This window comes from Diadema setosum, chromosome 4 (genome assembly GCF_964275005.1).
Source record: "Diadema setosum chromosome 4, eeDiaSeto1, whole genome shotgun sequence".
In the NCBI taxonomy this organism is placed as follows: domain Eukaryota; kingdom Metazoa; phylum Echinodermata; class Echinoidea; order Diadematoida; family Diadematidae; genus Diadema; species Diadema setosum.
Genome location: NC_092688.1, coordinates 12,001,641 through 12,026,438, shown reverse-complemented (window position 1 = coordinate 12,026,438; position 24,798 = coordinate 12,001,641). Strand labels below are relative to the sequence as shown.

At 38.1% G+C, this 24,798-nt stretch overlaps 1 protein-coding gene and 1 long non-coding RNA gene across 2 annotated transcripts in view; one reads left to right on the top strand and one right to left on the bottom strand.

Annotated features, from left to right (window-relative positions):
* The window catches only part of LOC140227559 (FACT complex subunit SSRP1-like), an 86,792-nt gene extending 63,272 nt beyond the window's left edge, over positions 1–23,520 (top strand). Inside the window, exon 16 of the mRNA XM_072307972.1 lies at positions 20,760–23,520. Coding sequence (XP_072164073.1) covers positions 20,760–20,858 — 99 coding nt within the window. The 3' untranslated portion in view covers positions 20,859–23,520. The remainder of the gene's footprint in view (positions 1–20,759) is intronic.
* Positions 701–2,797, bottom strand: LOC140226874 (uncharacterized). The gene is made up of 3 exons (XR_011901001.1): positions 2,725–2,797; positions 1,980–2,077; positions 701–750 (listed from the first exon to the last, which is right to left on the bottom strand). It is a non-coding gene; the product is annotated as an uncharacterized lncRNA (long non-coding RNA).
* Positions 23,521–24,798: the final 1,278 nt, after the last annotated feature.

Here is a 24,798-nt window from a genome sequence, read left to right as displayed (position 1 = left end):
GTATAGGGCCCATTCTGGAATTTCAGTCATATTCCAAAACTCGATCAACATACAGGCTCTGAACACAATAAAAATTGACATTGTTCGTTCTTTTATCGCCTTAATGTTCATCAGCCGCAGTAAGAAACAAAGCAGCTAATGTAACAACTTTTTTTATTCAATTGTATCCCTGTTTATATCTTGCTTTAAAACAAAAGGGATGGTAAGTATTGGTTTAGGTGATGACTCAGCTTTTAACTTTTTGAAATAGCATACAGGTTCTCTTAAAGGCATTGAAAGTTTACTTAAGTGAAAATCGGTTTTGGAAAGGCTGAGATATCAAAAAAGAAAGTTAAACAAAGTGATCCTAATAAAAGTTGAAACCCAGATCTTCTATTTCAATAACATTGGTTTACTTTGTGGCTTCATACCTCAGCCATTCGAAGACCATGTTTCAGAAGCTAAACTTTGAATTCCTTGTAGAATTGTATGCTCATAAAAATTTCATAAGTGGTTTCTTAGTACATTGTATTAGATCTTGCAAAAAGTTAAAAGCTAAAGTCATACCATCTGATATACTTTACAACTTGAAGGAAAAAAAACAACAACAACTGCTGTCTTGTGGTGCTTTGCTCCTCCAAGAGAATGGGATCAGGCATTCTGCACAGGATGTTGTTTGTAGATTCTCCGGAGATGTCATCTTTGATCGACCACATGAAAACTCCATGCCTCTTTTTTCCCCATTAAGTCATCATCCGGGATGTCTTTTACCTGTCAAAAAAAAAAAAAAAAAAAAAAAAAAAAAAAAATTATATACATAATCAACAAATACACATATTGAGTTCATTTCATCAAAATTTTTGAAAGTTTGGAATATTCCTATATACTGAGCGCAGATAAAAAGATTGTTCAAAAGGCATGTACATGTCACCTGCAATTGAAATATAGTTGAACATTTTGCTGCATAGTTATTCCGTAAACCAAGCAATAAAATACACAAACTACAAATACAGTAGACTCTTAAAAAAAAAAAAAAAAAAATCTATCAACCCACCTAGCAACCTTTCCTGGCCAAAGTTTCAAAAAAAGGATAGGTGTAATTCTTGGTATCGCCAATACCTAGGTGCCGTGTGGAGAGCAGTGTTTTAGATGCATTATGAGATAGCTTACGGGACAAACTTGACCTGGTTTTGGCTGCACATGCACTCAGATCATGCTTTATCTTTATCCAGAGATATTTTTTGTTGAAGATTTCTTCGCTTTCCATCATGTGACCAGCACATTGAAGCCTTGCAGTAGTGAACCACGACTCTAGTGACCGCAAATCAGTAAAACTTAGAAACTTTCAACTCTTGTCAGCTGAATTTTAACTAAGAAAAAAAGGGATGGCAATGGAAAAGCAGACGATTAACTCCCTTGAATCATTTGGGAACTGCGACATCTACTTAGCGTGAGACAACCAGAAGTGAACAAGGGCACAAAAGAATCCCACAGTGTATCTGTGACAGAGCTCTTCAGCATGCACAGAAGTTTTTTTGCACACTGGCGATACAGAGAATTGATTGCAACGTCATGAAAATATTAACAAAATTCAAAAAGATATCTATGATAAAATCTTCATAATAAAAAAGAATATGCCATAGTGTAAAAAAATAAAATAAAAATGGAGGCCATGGCTTCTATCTTTGAGGGGTAACAATTAATGTTTGTTTTACACTGTAGAAAGCAATTCAATATCTCCAACAAACATCCTACACAAATTGCTCTGCAATCATTTATTCATGTATGCACTATAAATTTATGTGCTTTAAAAATGAACAAGAAATAGTCCTGTAAATAAAAGGAATCTTTTTTTTTTTTGTCATGGTCTAAAAAAAAAAAAAATATATATATATATATATATATGCAACCTTAACATATTTAAGAGTGCCAATGTAGCAGCCTTCTTGGCCAAAAGAAAAAAAAAGATTACATAATAAAACGAAAATATGCATTCACACTTTATCACTACAAAGCAGACAGGCTAGGCATGATGAAGGGATGCTCTGGGCACTCAGAAAATCTCCACCACAAGCTGTAGAACAGGGCCATGCAGCTTCTGTAAATAAAATGATAATCGTATCAGAAGAAAACCCCAAATAAGCACAGATGTGGCTACATGACAATGTACCAAAATATCATGGAAGACAACAAAATGAAGACTAGTTATGTACCAGTTCTATGACATCTACAAATAAAATATTTACAATACATAATAGCATGGCATTAAAAATATGGAGGCCATGGCTTCTTTGAAAGGTATTACTGTTACTTGTAATGTCTGTTTTCCACTGTAGAAAGAGATTTCATTTCTCCTACACAATTTGCTTAGTGGTCATTAAATCATGAATGCAATACAAATTTACAATCTTCATTAAATAAATACAAAATAGCTCTGTACATAAACATAACATCGGCATCGCAGAATTTCTGCGAAGTGAAGTTGCGGAACTTCGGTCATGTCATATTTATAAGAGCAGAAAGATTTGGGGCTGATTTCATCACAGGGATCGTTTTTAGGACACAACACAGGCCAGCAAAGAGCAAACATGGTGGATGGTGCCACAGCTGGAATGAGGCTCTGCACAGACAACTGTCCAGGCCACACAAGACAGGGTGTTATGAACAGATTGTACATTGAGTCAGGGTCGCTTAGCTCCAATGAGCCCTCCCGCAAAATCATAAAAATATGTATACACACCTCACCGTAACACTGGAAAGCAGACAGGCTGGGCACCGGCATGATGTTCGAAGGGACGCTCTGGTCACTCACGACACAGATTGAATCACCACTATTGCACTAAAAGGTGCAGAACAGGCCAGCACAGCTTCTCAGATAAGTTGCTAGTTGTCTAGTCTACATCAAAACATAGAAATAGAATCTAAATAAATAAATCACATCATGGAAATCATGAGAGAACTGCAATGAGTAGACTGAGCTCATGTGGCTGAAGGACAACATCAACAACGTTGGAAGTCGAGTTTGCACTTTGGTAACTATACACAGCCCAGTCGCTGTACATGGTACGTCGCGACAGGGCTGTACGCGCGCGACCACCAACCACTAGGAGAGCGACGTAATCGTATTACGATAGCTTTGAATTTTGATACTTAACATCATTTTTGTCACCTCAAACTCAACGAGTATACTTTTCAATATTTACTCTACATCTGATGCTATCAGTATTCAAATGTACGCAATGAAACTTACCGAAATTGATCATCATATCCAGCATGTCCACACGGTACACAATCTTTCACGCCAGGCCTAACTATACACAGCCCAGTCGCTGTACATGGTACGTCGCGACGTACCGACGGTCAGGAATTGCGCCAGAAAGTGTCATTTATTTGTTCCACGGACTTATCGCAAGTGGTCTCCATGGACCCAGTGTGGCGAACTATTCTTCTGTAATAGAAACATGCATTTAACGTGAGTAAAGTATTCTGTTTAAAGGAGAAAAGTATACATTTTCCTAAGTTTTGTAGTGCTGGTTGTGTCGAGGTTCCTCACTTTGAGGCTGCATGCCGCGCTCGTCAGACGCTGTTTTCGCATAGCGTAACAGCGTCTGGTCGGGCTAGCACTTTGGTTGCTTACATTGTTGGGCAGAAATAAATCAAGTCAAATCCCGATGTAAACCTAGTAAATTTTCTTTTCTAACTTGTTTGATCATGGGTGTCTACATACACTAACGTTATCGTGTGGTTACACTTGGGACTCGTGTCACTAGCGTAGCGCTAGCCTGGCTTTCTAAATTCTATATTAAAAGTAAAATAAAACGTTAGTTAGATTCTACAGTACACTCGTACAGTGCGTCAGCTCACGATGGACAGTGGGAGTTAAACTTGTATTCAGCCATTTAAAGTACCACTCTTGGCTTAGCTTTCGTTCATTGCTATTCTTTCACTGTCAGTTTGGTTTTATTTTGAGGAAAAAATATTACGAAAAGATGAAAAGAAAGATTATTTGAAGCTGGAAGCAACGAAGAATTTACTGACAAAAAATAACACATGTGGGACTAGGCTCAGTTATCGTCCGTGTAAACTCGAAAACGAGCAGTGAAAGCTAGCATACAGAGAATCTCAAAAGAATTTCTAATAATGCCAGCAGGGCCATTAATCCTAAAACTACGGAAGATTCTACTCTAGAATGCAAAATTTACCTTTTGTCAGCGAGAGTCGTAATCACCTCCGTCATATTCAGATCTGAGCAGTCGATGGGTTGCACATACGCAATGCAGACACAACACGGGAAATTTCATGCGAACGATACGCAACCTCGGACAGAACGGCGCGAAACAACGAGGTAAACAAGACATGGGAACAATCTGTCTGAGTTACGCGCGTTCAGAACACACGTAACGAAGACCGATTGGCGATTCTGTCCACCGTTCGTGCGTCCCACCAAGCGGAGCGTACCCACTGAACGCACGTAACATACTGGACAGAATTAGAAAAGGAAGCTGAAGCTAGATAACTAAATGTTCTGAAAAGACAGCTATGCTTGTGGCGCGAAACCGAAGGCAGATGTCTAACTTCAGGGTAGTGTCCGCGTTTCTGTGTTAAATCGAACGACACTGGAGTGTCTCAACTAGCAGTTACGTACGTTCGCGGCGTGGACAGAAAATTGAATTTGGTAACTTTGAATACGGATATTAAATATTTGGTTTAATTTTCTGTTGAATTAGTGAAACCTAACTTGAAACTGTCGTCAGCAAAGTGTATTTAACACAAAATAACTGCACTCTGACGCCTGGAAACCAAACGAAATTGAGGCCGAACGTACGTAACTGAAGTAGGACAGAACGCCGATCTTTTCGGTCCAGCTTGCTTTCCACTCTCTCAAAACTCTTGTAATCGTTCAGGGCGAACAAGAAAATGATTTCTCGGTGCGTTGGGGATAAATTTTGAATTATAATCCACCCAGGATGCGTGTCTTCTAAGAAAATTTATTTTATACAAGTTGCAATTTCTGTCAATTTTTATTTCAAATTTGCACATTATCAATAATATTAAATAAAAACAAACAAACCAGCACATCACAAAAAAATAACAACAGGACTCAACGAGGTTGAATATTTTATTTCACCTTACCACATGTATTCAAGAAATAAAGAAAAAAAGATGATTCAAACAAATATTTTCAAATGAAATTGCTCCATGTCTTGAGTGCATAAAACTACCCATTTACTGTGGAATTGCCCATATTTATATAAACCATGTGAAAAAACTCAATTTGCATTGACTTTGTACATAAAATCACATTTTTGAGCCATTTTCGGCCTCACGTGCATGTACAAAAAGTTATGTAACTTCAGAACCGTACCCCCGGGCGTCGCAAATTTGGTGTCAAAATGTGCGGGAAACTCGAAAGAAAAAAGTCATAGAGCATCGCGGCGAGAGCATTGCGCGCTGCAGAGTTATCGCGCGAAATGTCGAGGGGGGGGGCCTTTTAGGCCCCCCCCCCCCCCAGTCTTTTTAGGGTTAAAGGCATAATTTACCATTTGCCGATGAAACTAAAACCCACCATTAGTGCTTTAAAATAGTTCTAAAATGTGAGTTAGGGATAGAAACAACCACAGTAAAAATTTGAATCCATATAATCAATGTTAAGTATTTTTAAATACACAAAATGTGAACAATAGTTATAATAAGAATGCTTCCAGACTAAACCGTCTACAGTTATGGTTTATTGAGAAAAATACAGATATATCCTTATATTTTAGGATTTATTGCAAAAATTTCATATTTTAGGATGTTTTGTGATACAACAGATGTACACATATGCATCAAAGGTGATATCTTGAAAATTTTTAAAATCACCATTCCCAAAGGTAAACTGGACCTTTAATTGTGAGCATTCACTTGTTGATTTCATGTTTCATTTTTGCTTTTCATTGAAAGATTCCAGATATTTGGAAAAGAATCTCACCAAAATATCCACCTTCTCATGCAGATAAGAATGGCACAAGGTCTTTCTGGAAATGCAACTCATTCCAGTCATCTGCAATGACGTGGTTGACTGATATATTTTTTGGGGGGAACCATGTGCAACTTTTATCGCTGGCTTTGCTCAAATCGGCCTTGAAACAGGATCTTCACAATGTCTTCCTCTGTGATAAGGAGGTGTGAATCGGGTTGTGTAGGGAGAAAGAGAAAATAAAAAACAACAAGAAAGGGTCAGTTCACCATTGTCCACCCACCGTTCAAATTCAGATTATAATGATAATGGCCAGTTAGGGCACAGGTGACTGACCGGTGTGTCCGTGATTCCTTCGAAAGCATCCATCCTCCCCCCCCCCCCCCCCAAGCCAAGCAGCTTTCCAGCTATAATGATACCTATAACTTGTACACCTGTTGCTTTGATTAGCCAATTTCCTAATTGGGGATATCTCCAAATTAATTTGTGCAGAGTTGGCTGTTCATTGACTTTTGAGATGAGACCAAAGTATGCATGTGACTATGCATCACCATACAAAGATTTTTAGTTCGAAATGGATTCAGGAGGAGCAGATTTCTAAGCTTTCAAGTGACACGTGATTCAATGCAAATGGACTTTCCTATTAAAAACCCATCCAGATAATGGGAAGAGAATGCATTGTGGAAAATTGTATACAGAGAAAAGAGGCCTTGAAGTTTAGTATCTACTCAAGAGCTCTATCTCTACCAGCAGTGCTCTGTGCAGTGAATGAAACAAAGTACATAATATGACAGACTCCCTAGCAACCACTATGAAGTAATTTCCAAACTAAACAGACAGTTTGCACACATGATATTAAGTACATTCTGCTCGTGACTGATACTAGCCATCAACGCAATGACATCATCTTTTCAAAAGTTAGTAGCATTGAAAGTGAAGAATGTTTGAAGGGATCTCATGCTCCGAATTTATTACTCTTACTTAGAAAGCCTACAAGTGTACATCAGGGGGGAAAAGTGCTCTTGAAAAACTGTAAAAATGGTAATTTTCCATTTCGTCGCCGGTCACACGAACCGACGAATCACTCGATTTTGGGTCAAATTTTCGATTTTGAGATTTTCAATCATTTCGATAGTAGACATTCCATACTATATACATATTCTGAAATTCTCAGTGTGTAATTCAGTGTAATTTTTACGTAGTTATCACTTTTGTAGAAGTATGTAATTCCATTTGTGAAAATTATTTGTTTTCCCCATAGACGCGTGTGTTAAACAATCATGCGATTCGACGGTTCGGTGACCGCGCGTACTACATTTGTAGTATGCGCGGTCACCGAACCGACGAATCAGTGCACATTGACTTGCGTGTAGTTTTTGAGATTCAACAGTTCATTGACCGCGCGCACAGTGCGCGTACTATGTAATACATGTGTTGACAATGACAACGCTCAATGTACATGTACATATGGACACACATGGAAAATGACAACGTTCTTTGCAGACCAAAAATACATGCATGCAGCTCTTTGAAGATTTCCCGCTTATTTGTTAACAATACAATTCGATAAAAACTTCACAAGTTAGGGCAAGAATTGAAATCTGATGTACTACAAAAATAACTGGAAATTATAGACATGAAAGTGTAGCAACCATAAGTCAAAAATGGGTTAACTTCAAACGCGATTTTCTCGAATTGTCATTCTTACGCAAACCTGAGGGATTCGTCGGTTCGTGTGACCGGCGACGATTTGTTCTAAGATCCCAAACTTTTGAAATACACAGAAGAGGAATTGCTCAGATTTCAGAAATTACAAAAGACAAACTAAAAGTTGACTTGGCTGATCAATTTTACCTGTTCGGAGTCCTCACAGAAAATTGATAACCAGGAGTACAACTTTTTGTTGTTGTTGTTTTTGTTGTTTTTTTTTTTAGTTTTGTGATGAATGCCACAATATTATCAGAACAACGATAGTGAAATCTGAAGAAAATCAGACAACTTGTTCAAAAGTTATGATCTCTTAAAGTCTCAGTGCCACCATCACTGGATGAGTAGACCACAACAGTTTGTGACATCTTGCAGAACAATGACATTTAAAAAGATAAGAGAGAATTTCACTTTTCTATCATAATGAGTGAGCACTTGACTTAACTCTTTCAGAAAACAGGGGGGATAATATTACCTTTAACATTATGTCAGCAATAATTCACGGGAATGTGTACTTTTCATAAAGATGACACTGTGGAATTCTCTTTATATCCTTGCTCTACACTGATGTCATAGATGTACAATGTAGTCATATCTGACCAGTTTGATTGTGGGGGTCTTTTTCCCTAATTTTTGTGGTTTTGTGTGGGCTAAGTTACATGTGCCACTAACTGGACTTGAGGAAAGTGTGTGATTATGTGCATACACATCTGGACTGAGTAAATGTTGTATCTTTGGCTTGTGGAGTGCCCTCTTCTATGCACCGTTGTGTGCAATGCAATTGGGTCCTACGGTGTATATGATTTCATGTTGTGGTAGGTTTTGACAAAGTTGGGGGGGGGGCTTTGAGGGAAAATGAGCATGATTTGTTAGTTTGGCTTGATGAGCTATTCCTAGGGTCCCATGACTGTCAGAATTCCATTTCTCTTCCACTCTTCAATATCCTTCCTCCTTCTTTATGCATGCGTGCCAAGCTATTAGAGCTCTCTAACACAGACATGTGGATGTAAAGAAGGCTTTTAGCCAAAGCAGAGCCATCACAGTATTGAGGGGTTTCACACTTATACAAGAAATTCGCTCGTAACCATGCTTCTAAAGCATGTTGTTTCTCGATGCATGCATAGTTACATAGAGGGTTCAGCTGCATGGATGAATCTCCTTGCAGGCAGCAAACAGCATTCCTTACCTCAAAATGGCCTCAAACTCCATAGCCTTTCCTATCATATACTCATACATACATTTCTTGATATACTGCTGTATATCAGAGCATATATATATTTGATTGAGTTTTACATCATTTTAAAGCTGAAAATCTGCTCTTTTGGAATCTGCCGTAAACTAAAAAATTCATGTCTGGCAACTCTTTGTTGGTTTTGTGATGCAGAATCACATGTGAATGCATCATGGCAGAAGTGCGTACTACTGCACTGGTCAAACCAAGCTGAGCCTCCTTAGTCTTGTTTCAGAAATTAACCCCTAAAGGCGCAGTGGCATGGGGAACCCATGATTTGAGAAACTGGTCTGACTCAGATATATTTGGTTATCTCGAAAACGAATGAACAGCTTTATTATTGATCTCTATGTAAATTTACACATAGCCGAACATAATTGGAGTCAAACATTATCTATGAGCATACGCTTCAATGCGCGTACATGCCAAGGAACAGGCAATTCTAGCAGACCTGCACTCGTCGCAATTTTGTTATGTACCCCGATGGGCAGTGAATGAAGATAGATTATGTGATTATACCCATCTTTTCTCCTAGCACTACTGGGTCTTTAACAGTGAATCAAAATAAACCTTGTTAGGAATACATGAACCACAGTTGGCCTGTCAAGATTCAAGAAACAATTTATATTCGAGTTTGCTGACTTCAGTTAACTGGGATTGGCATCAAACTTGTTGTGAACCGGTCTAGAAACGAGTTCTTTGACAGTCTGAAAGAGCTTAGTGCCATGTGACAGTCTGGCAAGGACGAAAAAGGCACAGGAAAGCCCCAGTCAGCTGTTGCTTTCAGCCCAGCTGATCCTCAGCTGATCCACATACAGGGATGAATGACAAGAGTCTGACAAACAGCCTAGCCTTTGTTCAAGGCTCCACCAGGGATTTTTCTCCACACCTGTGCCAAGAGAAATTATGCAGGTGGAAATTATCCAGACTTTCCCCAAAAATTTTGACCAGGGGCCAATAGGACTCACTTATTTATGGTGCAGTCTTGATTGTACACAAAGCTGGCATGGTGAGCATAAAAAGAGGTGCAGATTGTTAAAGGAACAATCATAGTGAGACTCGCCACCAAGGGATACTGATATGATAAGGACCCAAGATTTGATTTGATTTGATTTGATTTGATTTGATTTGATTTGATTTGATTTGATTTGATTTGACTTGACATGACTTGACTTGATTTGATTTGATTTGATTTGATTTGATTTGATTTGATTTGACTTGACTTGACATGACTTGACTTGACTTGACTTGATTTGATTTGATTTGATTTGATTTTATATTGAGATTGAGATTGTTTCAGTGGTGTGTAATGAATACAGCATATCCATTTATACATAAGTCATTATTTGTCTATCTTAAAAAAAAAAAAAAGTGACATGCGTATATTGGTACATGAAAAAGGGAAAATCAAAATAGCACTGATAATCAAAATATCACACAAAATTATTAATACCAGAACAAGAGGAATGTGCTTAATTGCCATATAAGCCAAAAGAAAAACTACAAAAATTGTAAGAAAACGTCTCTTTGATGAGTGGCATAGAATAGATGTTTGCTTCGCTGTTTATGCACCGTATATATTTCCCGTGGTGATTGCATGATATTTTATTTTTTTGTCTTATATGAGAAATGCTGAGTCTGCCTCTGGCCTTGCAAACAGGAAAGGGAAAATGTGCCCGGATATTGTCTGTTTTTCTCCGTTCTTGCATTTTTGTTTGGTGGAATTCTTGTCAGAGATCTGTCTGTTGTAGTGCTAAATCATGAAAGCTTTCCTCTTCAAAAAAGCAAAATCCCAAAATACTGCACTTTCCCCTCATGATCCCTTGCAGTCTTTTATTAAAAAGAAAAAAAAAATCTAGAAATACAAAGTGTAAATGCACCGTGAAGAGGTTTTGACAAATAGAGATTGCTTGAGTTTATAGTGTGTGTCTTTCCATACCTTTACATTTATTCTGTTGTAAGTTTGAAGTATTGAGTGGCCATTTAGGTCTGCAGTGTATTTCAGAGGGGTCTCTTTGAGTATAAGTTTATTTATTTATTTATTTCTAATCTTTTGTCAGGGTAGTCCATTCACCAATAAATAGTGGTCTTCCATGGAGCCCTGAATAATATTGATGAACATTAACATTAAATAGCAAAACGTATATACAGAAGATGACATAAAACAGTGTAGATACATACCAGCATACTGTACATTGCAAAGTAACATAAAAAGTACATGCCACAGCAAGAGTTCACCAGAATGCCGAAATAACAATGAAAAACGCTATTATACAGGAATGATAAAGCCCAGAATGAATTTCGTGTGTTACTTACAAATAGCAACTTTGCTTAAACAATCTCTTAAATGAATATATGGAAGAAGCTGATCTAATTGAACGATCTAGCCTGTTCCATTCAAGTACAGAGGATACGATTGGGCTGCACTTGTGACAATCAGAGCGAAATCTTGGCACACATAGATTTCCACTGTCCTTTAGCCTTGTATGATGTTCATGTACATCACTAGGCTTAACTAAGTGCACCTGAAGGTACGAAGGTGCTAAGTTATGGACGCATTTATATATCATCATAACGCGGCTGAAATCAAAACGTTTGTCTAGTGTCATCCATTTAAGACTTTTGAATAAATCAGCCGACGGTGTGTCATATGTTTTGTCCAAAATTATTCTTGCTGCCCTCTTTTGAATTTTTTCTAACTTAGTTGTATGGTATTGAAATCTGTTTGACCAAACAACAGAACAGTAATCAAATTGTGGTAACACTAGACTATTATAAAGTAATTTTAGGGATTGTTGGGGCAAAAAGGCCTTCGCTCTCTTTATCATGCAGACACTTTTTTGGGTACGTTTACATACATTTTCGATTTGTTTAGACCATTTCAGTTCTTCATCTATTAAAACACCTAAACATTTAGTGAACTGAACTCTTTTAATCCGACTACCATCTAATGAAATACCGAAATTTTCAATTTTCCCGAGATTAGCACGGGAGCCGATAATCATGACAGAAGTTTTGTCAGTGTTAAGGACGAGCCGATTTTTCTTAATCCACCCCATTACTTTATTTAGTGCAACAGTTATCTTTTCTTCTAAAACTGTTGCGTCATTAGCACTGACAGTGAGGGTCGTATCGTCAGCGTACATATCTATAACACCTTCATACATTTTGATTCCCCATGACAGTGTGTGGTCAGTGGCAGAAAGTAGTGCATGGATAATGCACAGGGATCGCTGCCCCCCACCCCCCCCCCCCCCCAAAAAAAAAGGAGAACAATGTGAGGTGAATAAAGTTGAAGGTGTGATGAAAACTATGAGAAATGTGTGTTTGTGTTTTTGTTTGTGTGAGATTGTGTGTACTTATACTGTGCATAGATATGTTTGTGTGTGAGGTATGAAACTGGAGAAAATATGTGTAGGGTATAAAATACAACTGGGGAATACGTGTGGTGTATGGAATACATTAGGAGAAAGCATTACATATCCACACAAGTCAATGTGTGTATCTATGTCAGTATAAGAATGAGTGTTGTGTCTCCTTCTGCATATTTATGAGTGTGTGTGCATTTGTGCGTTTGTCTCTCCACTGCCTTGTCCTGTCATTCTCCATTCACCTTCCCATCTCTCAACATTGTAAACTTACTACAGTGGATTCCCATTATAACGAAGTCCTTGGGACCGGCAGATATCTTTCGTTATATTGAAATTTCCTTATAACCAAACAGATAAACAATAAAAGTACTTAGACTGGATAATGTTGGAGCCTGAATTTTTACTTCGTTGTAACTGGAATTTCGTTATGACCAAATTCGTTAGAGTGGGAGTGCACTGTACCCATAGCGAGGAATAAATCATCCAGCATGTATGAATGATACATGGACTTGGCTTAGCCCATCTATCACCTGTCCATGTGTTAATGATGGATGTATGTAAAGGGACATGTTGGTGAAGATGTTGATGATTAAGACACGTTGGAGCGAGTGATGAGTTCCCCTTTTGATATCTAGCAACGCCAATTAATGTCCATGCAGTTTGCTTGAGCACTGTGAGGATTCAAAAGATGCATGCGATGTTGGGACGTATGTGAGTTAAAAGAGCAGATGATCAGTTACTGTAAAACAAGGAATGTTCGCGTACATTTTAACCCGTTTAGGACGGTTTGCTTTGGCGAGCGAACACCCCCACAGACGGACAGGTTTTCCAAAATCGAGCCCGAACCGAGGGTTACTAAGGGGGTGTGACTTACGGTCCCGCTTTACCCAATCATCAAATTGCCGTGTATGCGGTGTAGGAATCCGCTTTCTGATTGGATGAATAACGACCGCTCATGAATAATAATGTCGCTTCCCTTCGCTATCTGGGTTCGCGCGCGCGGTTTGAACTTCACGTACTGTACGATCGTCAATTTACGTTCCCTCGTCAACTCAAATGAATAGCGTCTTTTATTATTGGGCACCAGGCTATGTCGAGGGTGTCGCAAATTTCTACTACATAATTGTCTGATTCATGGAGGCAATCTTTTATGGAAACTGTAATCCGTTGATCACAAGCCTTCAAAGTCTTTCAATGAAAAGCGATCGATCGGAGGATGGTGTACAGGCTTGCGTATTTCCATTTACACGACTGTAAGACACGCCAAGTAAATCTCGTATTGTGGCAATATCAAAGGCACACGAACCCACTCTTGACTTCCTGTTGTTCACAAAATTCCTTACCATAGCTAGTCAATGAATTTTGGAAACAGAAGGAAGTTTATTCATTGTATACAACATTTGAAAATCTGTTACACCTTGTTTGTCCCCGCTACTTGTATCCAAATACAAAGCTCGCGTGTCTGTAACAGAAGCACGTGGCTTTTTTTTTTCAACACTAGGCAAACCATCAACGATGTAATATTACAAGTAGAATTGGTGATACTGATTTATCAAAGTCGAATTTCGTAATAGAATAACGTCCACTTGAGTTTATTTCTTGGTTCTGTTTCAGTAATTCCCATAAAATTGACAAGAGCCTGGAATATGTTCAATATTCAAACAAATCTTTGCATCTTTCTAACTTTCTTTGAGACGAATAAAAATGCATAATCCACGCTTGCGCGATACCTGCCATCCCCTGAAGAAGTATGTATAAAGAAGTTTGCTTCCTGAAATTATCAATCGTGACTACCTACAAATTTCGATCATGCGACTTATGATAGGTTTTCATTGGATGCATACAAGATATCACCGGGTGGATTTGTGAGTTTATTATCGGGGTTTGATGCTGCTATTTTTCTGTGCGATCTTACAATTCCTTTACAACTTCGACGTAATGTCGGGAAGATAATGATTATTCACTATGTATCAAGTGAAATGAGATTTCACACAGTGATACAAGACATATATTAATTATTATAAAAAGTAATCACCAACCTAAATGAGTATCGTTATTTCTTACATAGAAAAAAAACCCAAAAAAACTAAGAATAAAACACCGGTCCTGTTTAAGCCAGTTGACAGAACATGTATGAGCTCTTCAGATGAAACAGGGGAGTCTATACGATGAGAAGAGAAAAAGGAGAGAAAAATAGGCTGGTCATCTAAATTTTGTTTGATTGACGGTAGATAATCTGAAAAGATTTTTCAAACGTAATGTAAAATTATACAAGATGAGGTTTGCCTACAACCTGTGTTTTGGTAATATCTTTCTACGTTTTATATGATACATATGTAATGTATATATATATATATATATATATATATATATATATATATATATATATACATAAATTTTATGGGCAGAGTATCTTGGAGAAGCAATCATCACCATCAATGATAATATTCAATCTAAACGTTTGTATATATGGGAATGAAGAAGGGGATAGCTGGAAAGGAAAGTGATGAGATGTGATGAGATAAAATGAAGGAACACTAATTGAGACAAATGTATTGCAAAGGAAGAGCAAAACGGCAAAAAAGGGCAAAAGGGTACAAGATTATGCAAAGATTTTGCAGTCATTTTTGTGTACGTTTGCCTTCCAATTTCGTAGTTACGTAATTCAAAATAGCCAACAAAAAAAAAAGAAAAAAAAAAGATAGCGCCATGAAGATGTTCATTCAACCTCGTTTGCCTTTCACTATGTCCTATCACTTCAAAAAATGTAGCATTAGCACAATTCAAATTAGAATTCCCATCGAGAATTCATATTCGCATCAATGTAAGAGAGCAGGTGAGCATTTCCGAGTTCGTCGGAGAAGTTCATTCATATTAGAAACAAAAAGGTTGACCACCCGCCAGCTGATAGAAGAAGACGACATGACCATGGGAGAACGGCAAGCACATGTCACACAAGCTTGAAGGTCTAAAATCATTACATCACTTCAGAAAATAACGAAAAGATGATATGTTTGTTGAAAAAAACGACATTTCTCCCGACATTCTTCGATCTCTCATAACAGACGGTTAATTTTGCTGAAATGATCTTCTCTTATGTCATGAGTGTAAATCAATATTATTTTGTTTTATTGTGTATACCAGTCATCGCCCTTTAAAAGACAGAAAATGAAGTACTATTCTCATTCAATAAGCATAATGTATAAAGGAAACGAGCATTTGCTGCAATCGTTTATGAATATGAAAATGCTTCAATGCGATTTCACGAAGTCTAAAGGAATGAATGCAAGTAGGTCTACGTAAATACAGAGATGTATAATGCATTTATTATTAAAAAAAAATACGCAGCCACGATAAGTGCATAAACCGCTTCAATAGCAGCATGAAAACATTTGATCACATCAATATATGAGATGGACAAGAACATTTCATGCTTTTATTGCTCGAAATTCCTTGCTCCTAAACAAAGTAGAGTGTTCAATTGAAGCGACGGGTTATCACATCTCCGTCTCTCGCAAAACTGAATCATCACTTCGCAAATTTGGAGTGCTTTCTACAAATTTACATAAAAAAGTTTTTTTGTTTTTTTTTAAGCATGAGTTACCATATTCTACTGATTATAAATCGATTGAGCTACAAAACGGTAGTGTGTTGCTAAAACCATTATAACTCAATGATCGCGAAATCATTTGACTTGTGAACTGCCGAAAGAGATGGACTGAAAAACCCAGACTTCTAAACGTATAAATAATTGACAGAGCGACTATAGCCGAAAATTAGCATATTATGAAGAATTCATACAAGACTAGAACCAAAAAAGACTAAACAGTCAGCATCACCATTGTCGGTATCGTCGTAATATGGGATGTAATTTTATTTTGACTGCCTCTTTGAAATGCTGCAAACATATTAATACTGGACATCATAGTTTTTATTTGTGAATTCTAAGCGTATGAGAGAGAGAGAGAGAAAAAAAAAAGACAACTTCTGCCGTATGTCTTGTTTCTCGCTTTATTGCAGCGTATGTCATTGTCGAAGTTTAAATTCTGTAATACATGTTCGTATCAAGTACATGAGAACTGGCACATTGGATTTTCAACAACCATAAAATCATTGGGGTCCGTAAAAGCGGTTACGTAATACATACGAAGCACATCACTATAATGCATTCTATGGACTGGTGCAGAATAAAGAGACTGTCTGTAATCGGCCTTTGAACTTCTCTATTATGCTCATAATCCCCGACTTTTCGGATGGCGTCTACGAGTGCGTCTTAGGAATGTTTTTGTATCAACATCCTGTCTATTCAAGGAGGTACAATGTAACCTGATACTCTGGCCACCTGGTCTATTCAAAGTGTTCTTGCCTATAACACGCGCACATGTTACGCTGTGTTTCACCATGATGAATATAATTGTAAGACCCCATAGTGGCAATATCGGCTCTTGCATTGTATGAAAATGATGACTATTATACAGTATATCCTCTATTTGGTTCGTTGGCCGAGTAGATTTTTTGAACGATCTTATAACATAATCACGCTGTCATTCATAAGTATGAGAGAGCGAAAAAAAAAGCTTCAAGCAACATCGAAGTTGAGTTTCTCAAACCAATCTTCCATTTGAGTTTGTTTCTTGGTTTTGTTTCAACAATTTTCATAATGTTGACAAGAGCCTGATGGGATGTTCAATATTCAGACAAATCGTTGCATCTTTCTTGCAATCTTTGACAGCTAATGGTGACTAAACCTGCGAACTCCATGCATTTTTGTATAAAGACGTTTGCGTTGTGAAATTATCCATCATGACTGCCTCCATATTTCGACCATAATTATATGACTTAGGTTTCCATGAGATGAATAGAGGAGATCAACGAGCACATTTGTAAGTTTACTGTCGGGTTGTATGTTGCAAATTTTATGTGCAATCAGGATTCCCTTACAACTCTACCGTAATGGCGGGAAGGTATTGTTCACTGCACATCACTTGAAATTAAATGTCACACAGTGATTATGATAATCATCAGCAAACGGGATAGATTATTGTATATATATTATATATATATATATATATATATATATATATATATATATATATATATATATATATATATATATAATAACACCTATTCAAGTCAGTTGATGGAGCATTTATGAGCTCTTCCGGTCTGCAAACGAAACATCGGAGTCTATGCGATAAGAAGAAAGATTGAGAGATAAAAAAGATTGAGAGATAAAAAATAGGCTGGTCTTCTAAATTTAGTTCCATGGACGGTAATCTGAACACACTTTTGCAAACGAAATGAAATATTACACACGCCTAGGTTTGCCTATGATCTGTGTTATGGTGATATCTTATGAGATTATATATAATAATACGGGCAAAGTATCTTGGAAAGGTGATCGCCACCATCAATGGGGATATTCAATCTAAACGATTAATTGTAGATGATGGGAATGAAGAAGTGGATAGCTGGAAAGGAAAGTAATGAGATGCAATGAGATAAATCGAAGCAGCACTAATCGAGGCAAATGTATTACAAAGGAAGAGCAAAACGGCATATTCGAGTGTTCAAAATGGTTCAACATTATGCAAAGATTTTGCAGTCATTTGTGTGTGTGTGCGTGTACGTTTGTCTTCTAATTTCACAGTTAGGTAATTCAAAATCGCCAAAAAAAAAAAAAAAAGATCGCGCAATGAAGATGTTCATTCAATCTCAGTTTCCTTTCACTATATCCTATCACTTCAAATTACGTAGCCTTAACACAATTCAAATTAGAATGTCCATTGAGAATTCAAATTCGTCTCAATATGAGAGAGCGTCTTTTCAAACAGGGTCGCAGGTGAGCATTCCCGAGTTCGACGGAGAAATTCATTCAATTTAGCAACAAAAAAAGGTTGGCCATCCGGCAGCTGTAGAAGAAGCCGACATGATCATGGAAGTATGGCAAGTACAAGCCACACAGGCTTGAAGACCTACAATTATTACATCACTTCAGAAAATAAGGAAAAGACGATATTTTTGTTGAAATAAACGACATTTCTCCCGGCATTCTTTGATATCTCATAACAGACGGCTAATTTTGCTGAAATGATCTTCTCTTATGTCATGAGTGTAAATCAATATCTTTTTATTGTGTATACCAGTCATCCCCCGATAAAAGACAAAAACAAAAATGAAGTACTAACAATCTCATTCAATAAGCATAATGTATAAAGGAAACGAGCATTTGGTGCAATCGTTTATGAATATGAAAATGCTTCAATGCGATTTCACGAAGTCTAATGGAATGAATGAATGTAGGCATACCTAAATGCAGAGATATACGTAGACATAAAAAAATACACAGGCACGATAAGTGCATAAATTACTTCAATAGCAACATGAAAAAAAAATTGATTACATCGATAAACATGAGATAAGACAAGAACATTAATTTCATGTTTTTATTGCCCGAAATACCTTGCTCCTAAACAAAGTGTTCTATTGAAGCGATGTGGTTATCACATCTCCGTCTCTCGCAAAATTGAATCACCACTTCGCAAATTTGGAGCGCTTTCTACAAAGAAAAAAAAAAGAAAAGTTTTTTTTTCGGTATAAGTTGTCATATTTGACTGATTATAAATGGATTGAACTCAATGATCGAAAAAAAATGACTCGTGAACTTACGAAAGAAGTGGACTGAAAACACCTCAGACTTCTAAATGTATAAGTAATTGACAGAGCGACTATAGCCGAATATTAGCATATTATGAGGAATTCATACAGAACTAGAACAAAAAAGACTAAACAGTCGACATCACCATCGTCGGTATCATCGAAATATGGGATATTATTTTATTTTGACTACTTCTTTGAAATGCTGCAAACATCAAATACCGAACATCATAATTATAATCTACAATTTTTTGGCGAATGCTAAGCGTATGAGAGAAAAAAAAATGCCATATGTCTTGTTTACTCGCTCTATTGCAGCGTATTTCGTTGTCGAAGTTTAAATTCTATACATATATGTTGGTTACAACCACATGAGAACTTGCACATTCGCTTCCCAACAACCATAAAATCATTGGGGTCCGTAAAAGTGGTTACGTAATACATACGAAGCACATCACTATAATGCGTTCTATGGACCGGTGCAGAAAAAAGAGACTGTCTGTAATCGGCCTTTGAACTTCTCTATTATGCTCATAATCCCCGACTTTTCAGATGGCGTCTACGAGTGCGTCTTAGGAATGTTTTTGTATCAACATCCTGTCTATTCAAGGATGTACAATGTAACCTGATACTCTGGCCACCTGGCCTATTCAATTTAGACTATATGAATTTACGACTTCGATGAAGTAGCACAATCGACTGCGTTGTTTGTATGCAGTACATCCCCTACTCGGTTTGTTCTTGGCCAAGTGGTTTCTTTTTTTTTAAACGATTTTATAACATAATCAGAATATTATTCTTGACGGTAAAACTCTTCAAACAACTACAAGTAACATCGCTGTCATGATAACAAACAGACACAAAAATATTCACACACATCACATGCATGCAGGGACACGCAAAAGATTTACTTTTGAATTTATTCAATTCGCCGAGTTTTGGCAAATCCCAGGACTCGGCAGCGGAAGAAGAAGGCCAACATTTCATGCCAATAATGGTAAGCAAGTTGTCATGCCGAGGTGGCTTTCATAGAAGATCTATAAGTACGACATTGCATTCCTGATATAACACGAAGTAGTATGCTACAATACTTTATCATGTAAAATGCTAATAAGGTAGGTGCGTGCACGCAACGGTCTTGACCGCCGCACGCACGCTTTTCACTTGAGTGTGTCAATTTGCATACCGATGCAAATGAGATCGCCAGAGCGTGCGGCTGGTCTCTCGTCATTGGTCAGTTTCCCGACCGTTGCGAAGGTCTGAATGTCGTGAAAATTGCACTCATGTTTGTCAATATTTTGCTTGTTTATACACATAAAATATGACCAATCATCACAAAATGTTCACAGATGGCAACTTTGATGTATGTAGTCCCACAAAATATAAATCATTTTCAACATAGGCATCGTATTGTTGGTGAAATTCTAAGTTTAAAAATGCGTGTTCATTTCACTCTCTCAGCCCGAGTATACTCGGGACCAGTCCACAGCCTGGAAAACGTCAGCCCGAGTATACTCGGGACACGTCCTAAACGGGTTAATTTTGTGGATTTCGCGAGAGCCAAGATTCACGAAATTACAATGCACGCATAATTTCTTGTGTACACTGTTGCTATATGCATTGAATGCCAATGACAATTCACGAAAATTTCATGCTGCGAAAAAGGCCATCAGCTCCAATTCGTGAAAATTTCATGCCGCAAATATATCACGTTTTACAGTACTGAGAGGTGAGTGTCTCGTGTTGTGGTAGAAATGTGATTCTCCAAACAAACTTTTTAAGGACATTTTGAAAATGTGCTAATCAGCGATTTTTCTCTCTTTTGTTTCTTGTGAACTTTCTTCTCGTCTCCCAGGAGAAGTCGGATGCGGAGGAGTCCGGGAAGGAGGCATCAGACAAGGAGGAGCCATCATCACCGGTAGAGGACGAGGAGGAGGAGGATGCAGAAGATTGAGATGATTAAGGGACCTTGAGGTAGACCGTCAGATGTGTGTTAAAAGTGCCATCTTGAGGAAGGGTGGAGGATGGGGGGCTGGGGGGACCTCACAATGTATGTACAGAACTCAACCTTTTTGGAACTAAAAAGTGAAGGAACTCACCCCTCTCATTGCCAGATGTGGGAGTTATGGATGAAGAGGAGTGGACATGCCTCAGTTACTGAACTCTGTCTGTGTGAAAATCTCCTTTTTTTTCATGATGCCAACGTCTGTACAGTTGTATTTATTCAAAAAGTCCTTCTTGCGCCACCACCCAAGCCACTCGGTAATTGAAGTCGTGCACAAGGATGGTTTGTAGCATTTTCGATTTGTTTGAGTAGTGTCAAATACTGCTCACGCAGAATAGGATACAAGCTCCTATGTATGTATGTGTTTCAAATGATCGAAATCTGTGTACAACATTAATGATTCATGCTATTTTTTGAATGGGTCTGTGAAATTTGCCCTTGTTCTTTCTGGTCTTCAGTGTAAGGGCAGATGGGTGTTTTTCAGTTTGTTTATAATGGAGCAGCAAGGACGCAAGGCCATTCTACAGATATGATTCCTTCAGTGCTCAATGAGGGTAGATTGTGAAACAAACTTTTCAGAAGTCTAATCACACTCTTGGCAGCCGCAGTGGAATTTATATTGGCAATAGTTTGCCATCCAAGAAGAGAAATTCAATTGGACAGTGTTTGAATACAATGAAATCATCACTCATCATGAAGTGTGACAGGTGCAGATTTTCTTTCATTATATTGAAATTTCGTTATTACCAAACAAATAAACAATAAAAATACATAGAGTGGATAATGTTACCGCCTGAATTTTTACTTTGTAGTGACCGGAATTTTGTTATAACCGTATTTGTTATAACGGCAGTGCTCTGTATTTATTGATCATTTATATTTTGCAACAGAATTCGCACTAATCGGTGAAATTGCTATTGCCATCATGTCTGTCTGACATCCTCTGCTTCATTTTCCAAGGTTATTTCATTATAGCTTTTAAACAAATAGCAAATCCATGTGTCTCACTCTGCCAGAGTGACAACGTATTTGCCACATATTCATATATTCACTCTATCTATTCGTATAATGCGTATGACGCATTAAACACCGTTTCGAATGGTACAATTTGTCAGCAGTCAGTAATTCATTCATTTGTCCATCATGGTGGTGTTTATTTTTGTTGGGTTCTTCTCGTAATGGAAGTTTTTGTATTTCATGGTTTGAAAGGACAAGACTTGCGTCACCACCACGTGTCTTCTGAAGGGGAACAAAGAAGAGATATCTTGTTCCATGCCAAAACAATCACACCCTTCAAGTGCAGCAGTGGTCCTGTTGATTTAGTCGGCAGCGCAAGGTTGTGTTTAAAGTAAACCGAGAGAATGCAGACTTTGCTCCACTTGTAAAGGCAAATAATAACACGATCAACTTCTGCACTGTCGGGCAAAGTCAATTTACAAAACAAACAAAAAAGGGCGGGAGGAATTATATGTCGGGCCATTCTGTTAACTTCTGGCCTTGTGTTACATATGTAGGGCAGAATCTCCCTTCTAGGGCACTCTATCTGATACACATACAAGTGCGCAAAGGCACGCACACACACACACACACACACACACATAACCCTCACAATTATACACACACACATACACACTCATTCAGTAAGCTTTTGTCTGTGTGTACATGTATGTTTTGGGGTTTATTTCTGTGTTTAAAAAAAAAGGGGGGGAAAAAAGAGCCAAAGAATATGGAGTTCAACTTTTTCTTCTGTCCCTTGCTTTTGTTACTTTTCCAAAAACAAAAAACAAGAGGAGCCTCCAGTTTGTTTCGGAGTGAACACCACCCACTGATAGCAAAGAGGGCAAAGAGACCTGAGTGCATAGAAAGGCTGTCCATAAATCTGTGTTTGTGATCAATTTGTGTTCTGATTACTAATCGTCTTCACAGTTATCATACGAGTAGTGCGGAGTGCATGGTTGCATGCATTTTCAATTTGATTGAATTGGAGAATTTAAAACACAAATCTGTAACATTTGTGAGTTGTACTTGATCTGCCTTACCAGTTCATTGATTCAAGGTTGTGTCATTCCTATTGAATTCTAGCACACATGTCTGGCATTTAGTTACAACAAAAAAAAAATATTAAAAAATGGAGCTCAGAATTGTCAGCGTGCATAGCTGTGTGGAGTTGTGTTGTAAGTGTCCTCTTTCTCCTGCACTTTGTTCTTGCCTGCGTGCAAACTTTCTTTCCCTACCGCAGGTCGTGGAATGCTGGAGCTTGCAACTGTCAAGATTGGGAAGTTTTAGTATCTGATGTGCAGACTCTACCAAATAGGGAGAGATTAGGAGAGAAATACATATGATGCTCTGATTCCCACATTGTTGACAATAGAGGGCAGTGCATATGAACGGACACAGCCCAGATTAAAACAAAAAACAGTGACACAGGCGATTTGGAATGATTATGTACATAATGTAGGGATACATATTTTCGCTTTCCTGTCCAAGAAAAAAGCAGTGATGATGCATACATTGTGAATTGCACCCGCAAACTTCTAACTGAATTTAAGAGAATTTTTTTGTGACAATGTATTATGGCATCTGCAAATAAATTTGTATGTGTACATAGCAATTATTCACTGTGTATGACTCCTGGCATTGCTGTTTGTGTGTTTTAGTCTATGTCTCTATTTCATTGAGATGTCTGTTTACAGTGCTGTGTGTGTGTATTTTGTCTACAGTGCTGTGCTGTGTGTGTTTGTTTGTGCATGAGTATGAATGTGTGTTGTGAGTGCATTTTGTGTTCATGTTTTTGTTTTGTGTGTGTAAAAAATGTGTGTTTGACAGTTGTCTTGATGAATTTCTGATCATCTAAGGCCCCCTGACATCCAATTCCAACCTTGTGACATTATAACTTTGCTGTCGCAGCTTGTATCAAAGTGTCACTGAAAAGATAAGATAATTCCTTGCCATCTCGACCTCTTGCGATCCGAGAAGGCGAGACCCAAAGATTTTGTCTTTTCAACCTTCTTATGCACTTCCCTACTTTGATATTACAGATGGCACAGTGTCGCATATAGATCTATCTGCACATCTCAAAGTGCAATATAAAGTCATTCCATGGGAAAGGTGGCTGCAATAAATAGTCATTATGATAATAATAACATGGTCTTCTTTATCCAGGGCAGCCTCTTCAGTGTTGCCGCCTCTCTACCAGAGGGCCCTGCCATTATTTTTACCATAGCGTTGCCAGGTACCCATTTATACTCCTGGGTCAAGAGGGACATGGCGGGTAAAAGCATCGTTGCTTAAGGACGTAGGCACTGGACGGGATTCGAACTCATAACCTCCCATTGAAAGTCAGAAGTCTTGGCCACTATGCGACTGTGCCCCAACAAAAGTTAGGTGCATGTCAGGAGTCAGACACCCACGAGTCATACAGCCCATGAGCTCGACACTAGGCAAATAAGGCCCACGAGTCTGACACTATGCAAACAAGGCCCAAGGGCCTGACACTAGGCAAAAAAGCCCCTGAGTCTGACACTAAGCAAAGAAGGCCCACAAGTCCGACACTTGTTACATCAAGGTGCTAAATATACACAGTATTGGTCTTGTAGGCCTTGTTTGCTGAGTATCGGACTCTTGGGCCTTGTTTGCCAAGTATCGGACTCATGGGACTTATAAGCCTAGTGTCAAGAGCTCATGAGCTGTATGACTTGTGGACTGTGTGACTCATGGACCTTTTTTCAATGTCGAGCTCGTGGGCCGGATGTCTCATGGGTGTTGGGCTTTTGGGATGACCAGTACAAGTCTCTCTATCACTATATATGTCTGCCTCAGCATACAGAGTATCTTAATCTCTCTATTCCTTTGTTACTATCTGTCTCTCTCTCTATGTATATTCAATGTA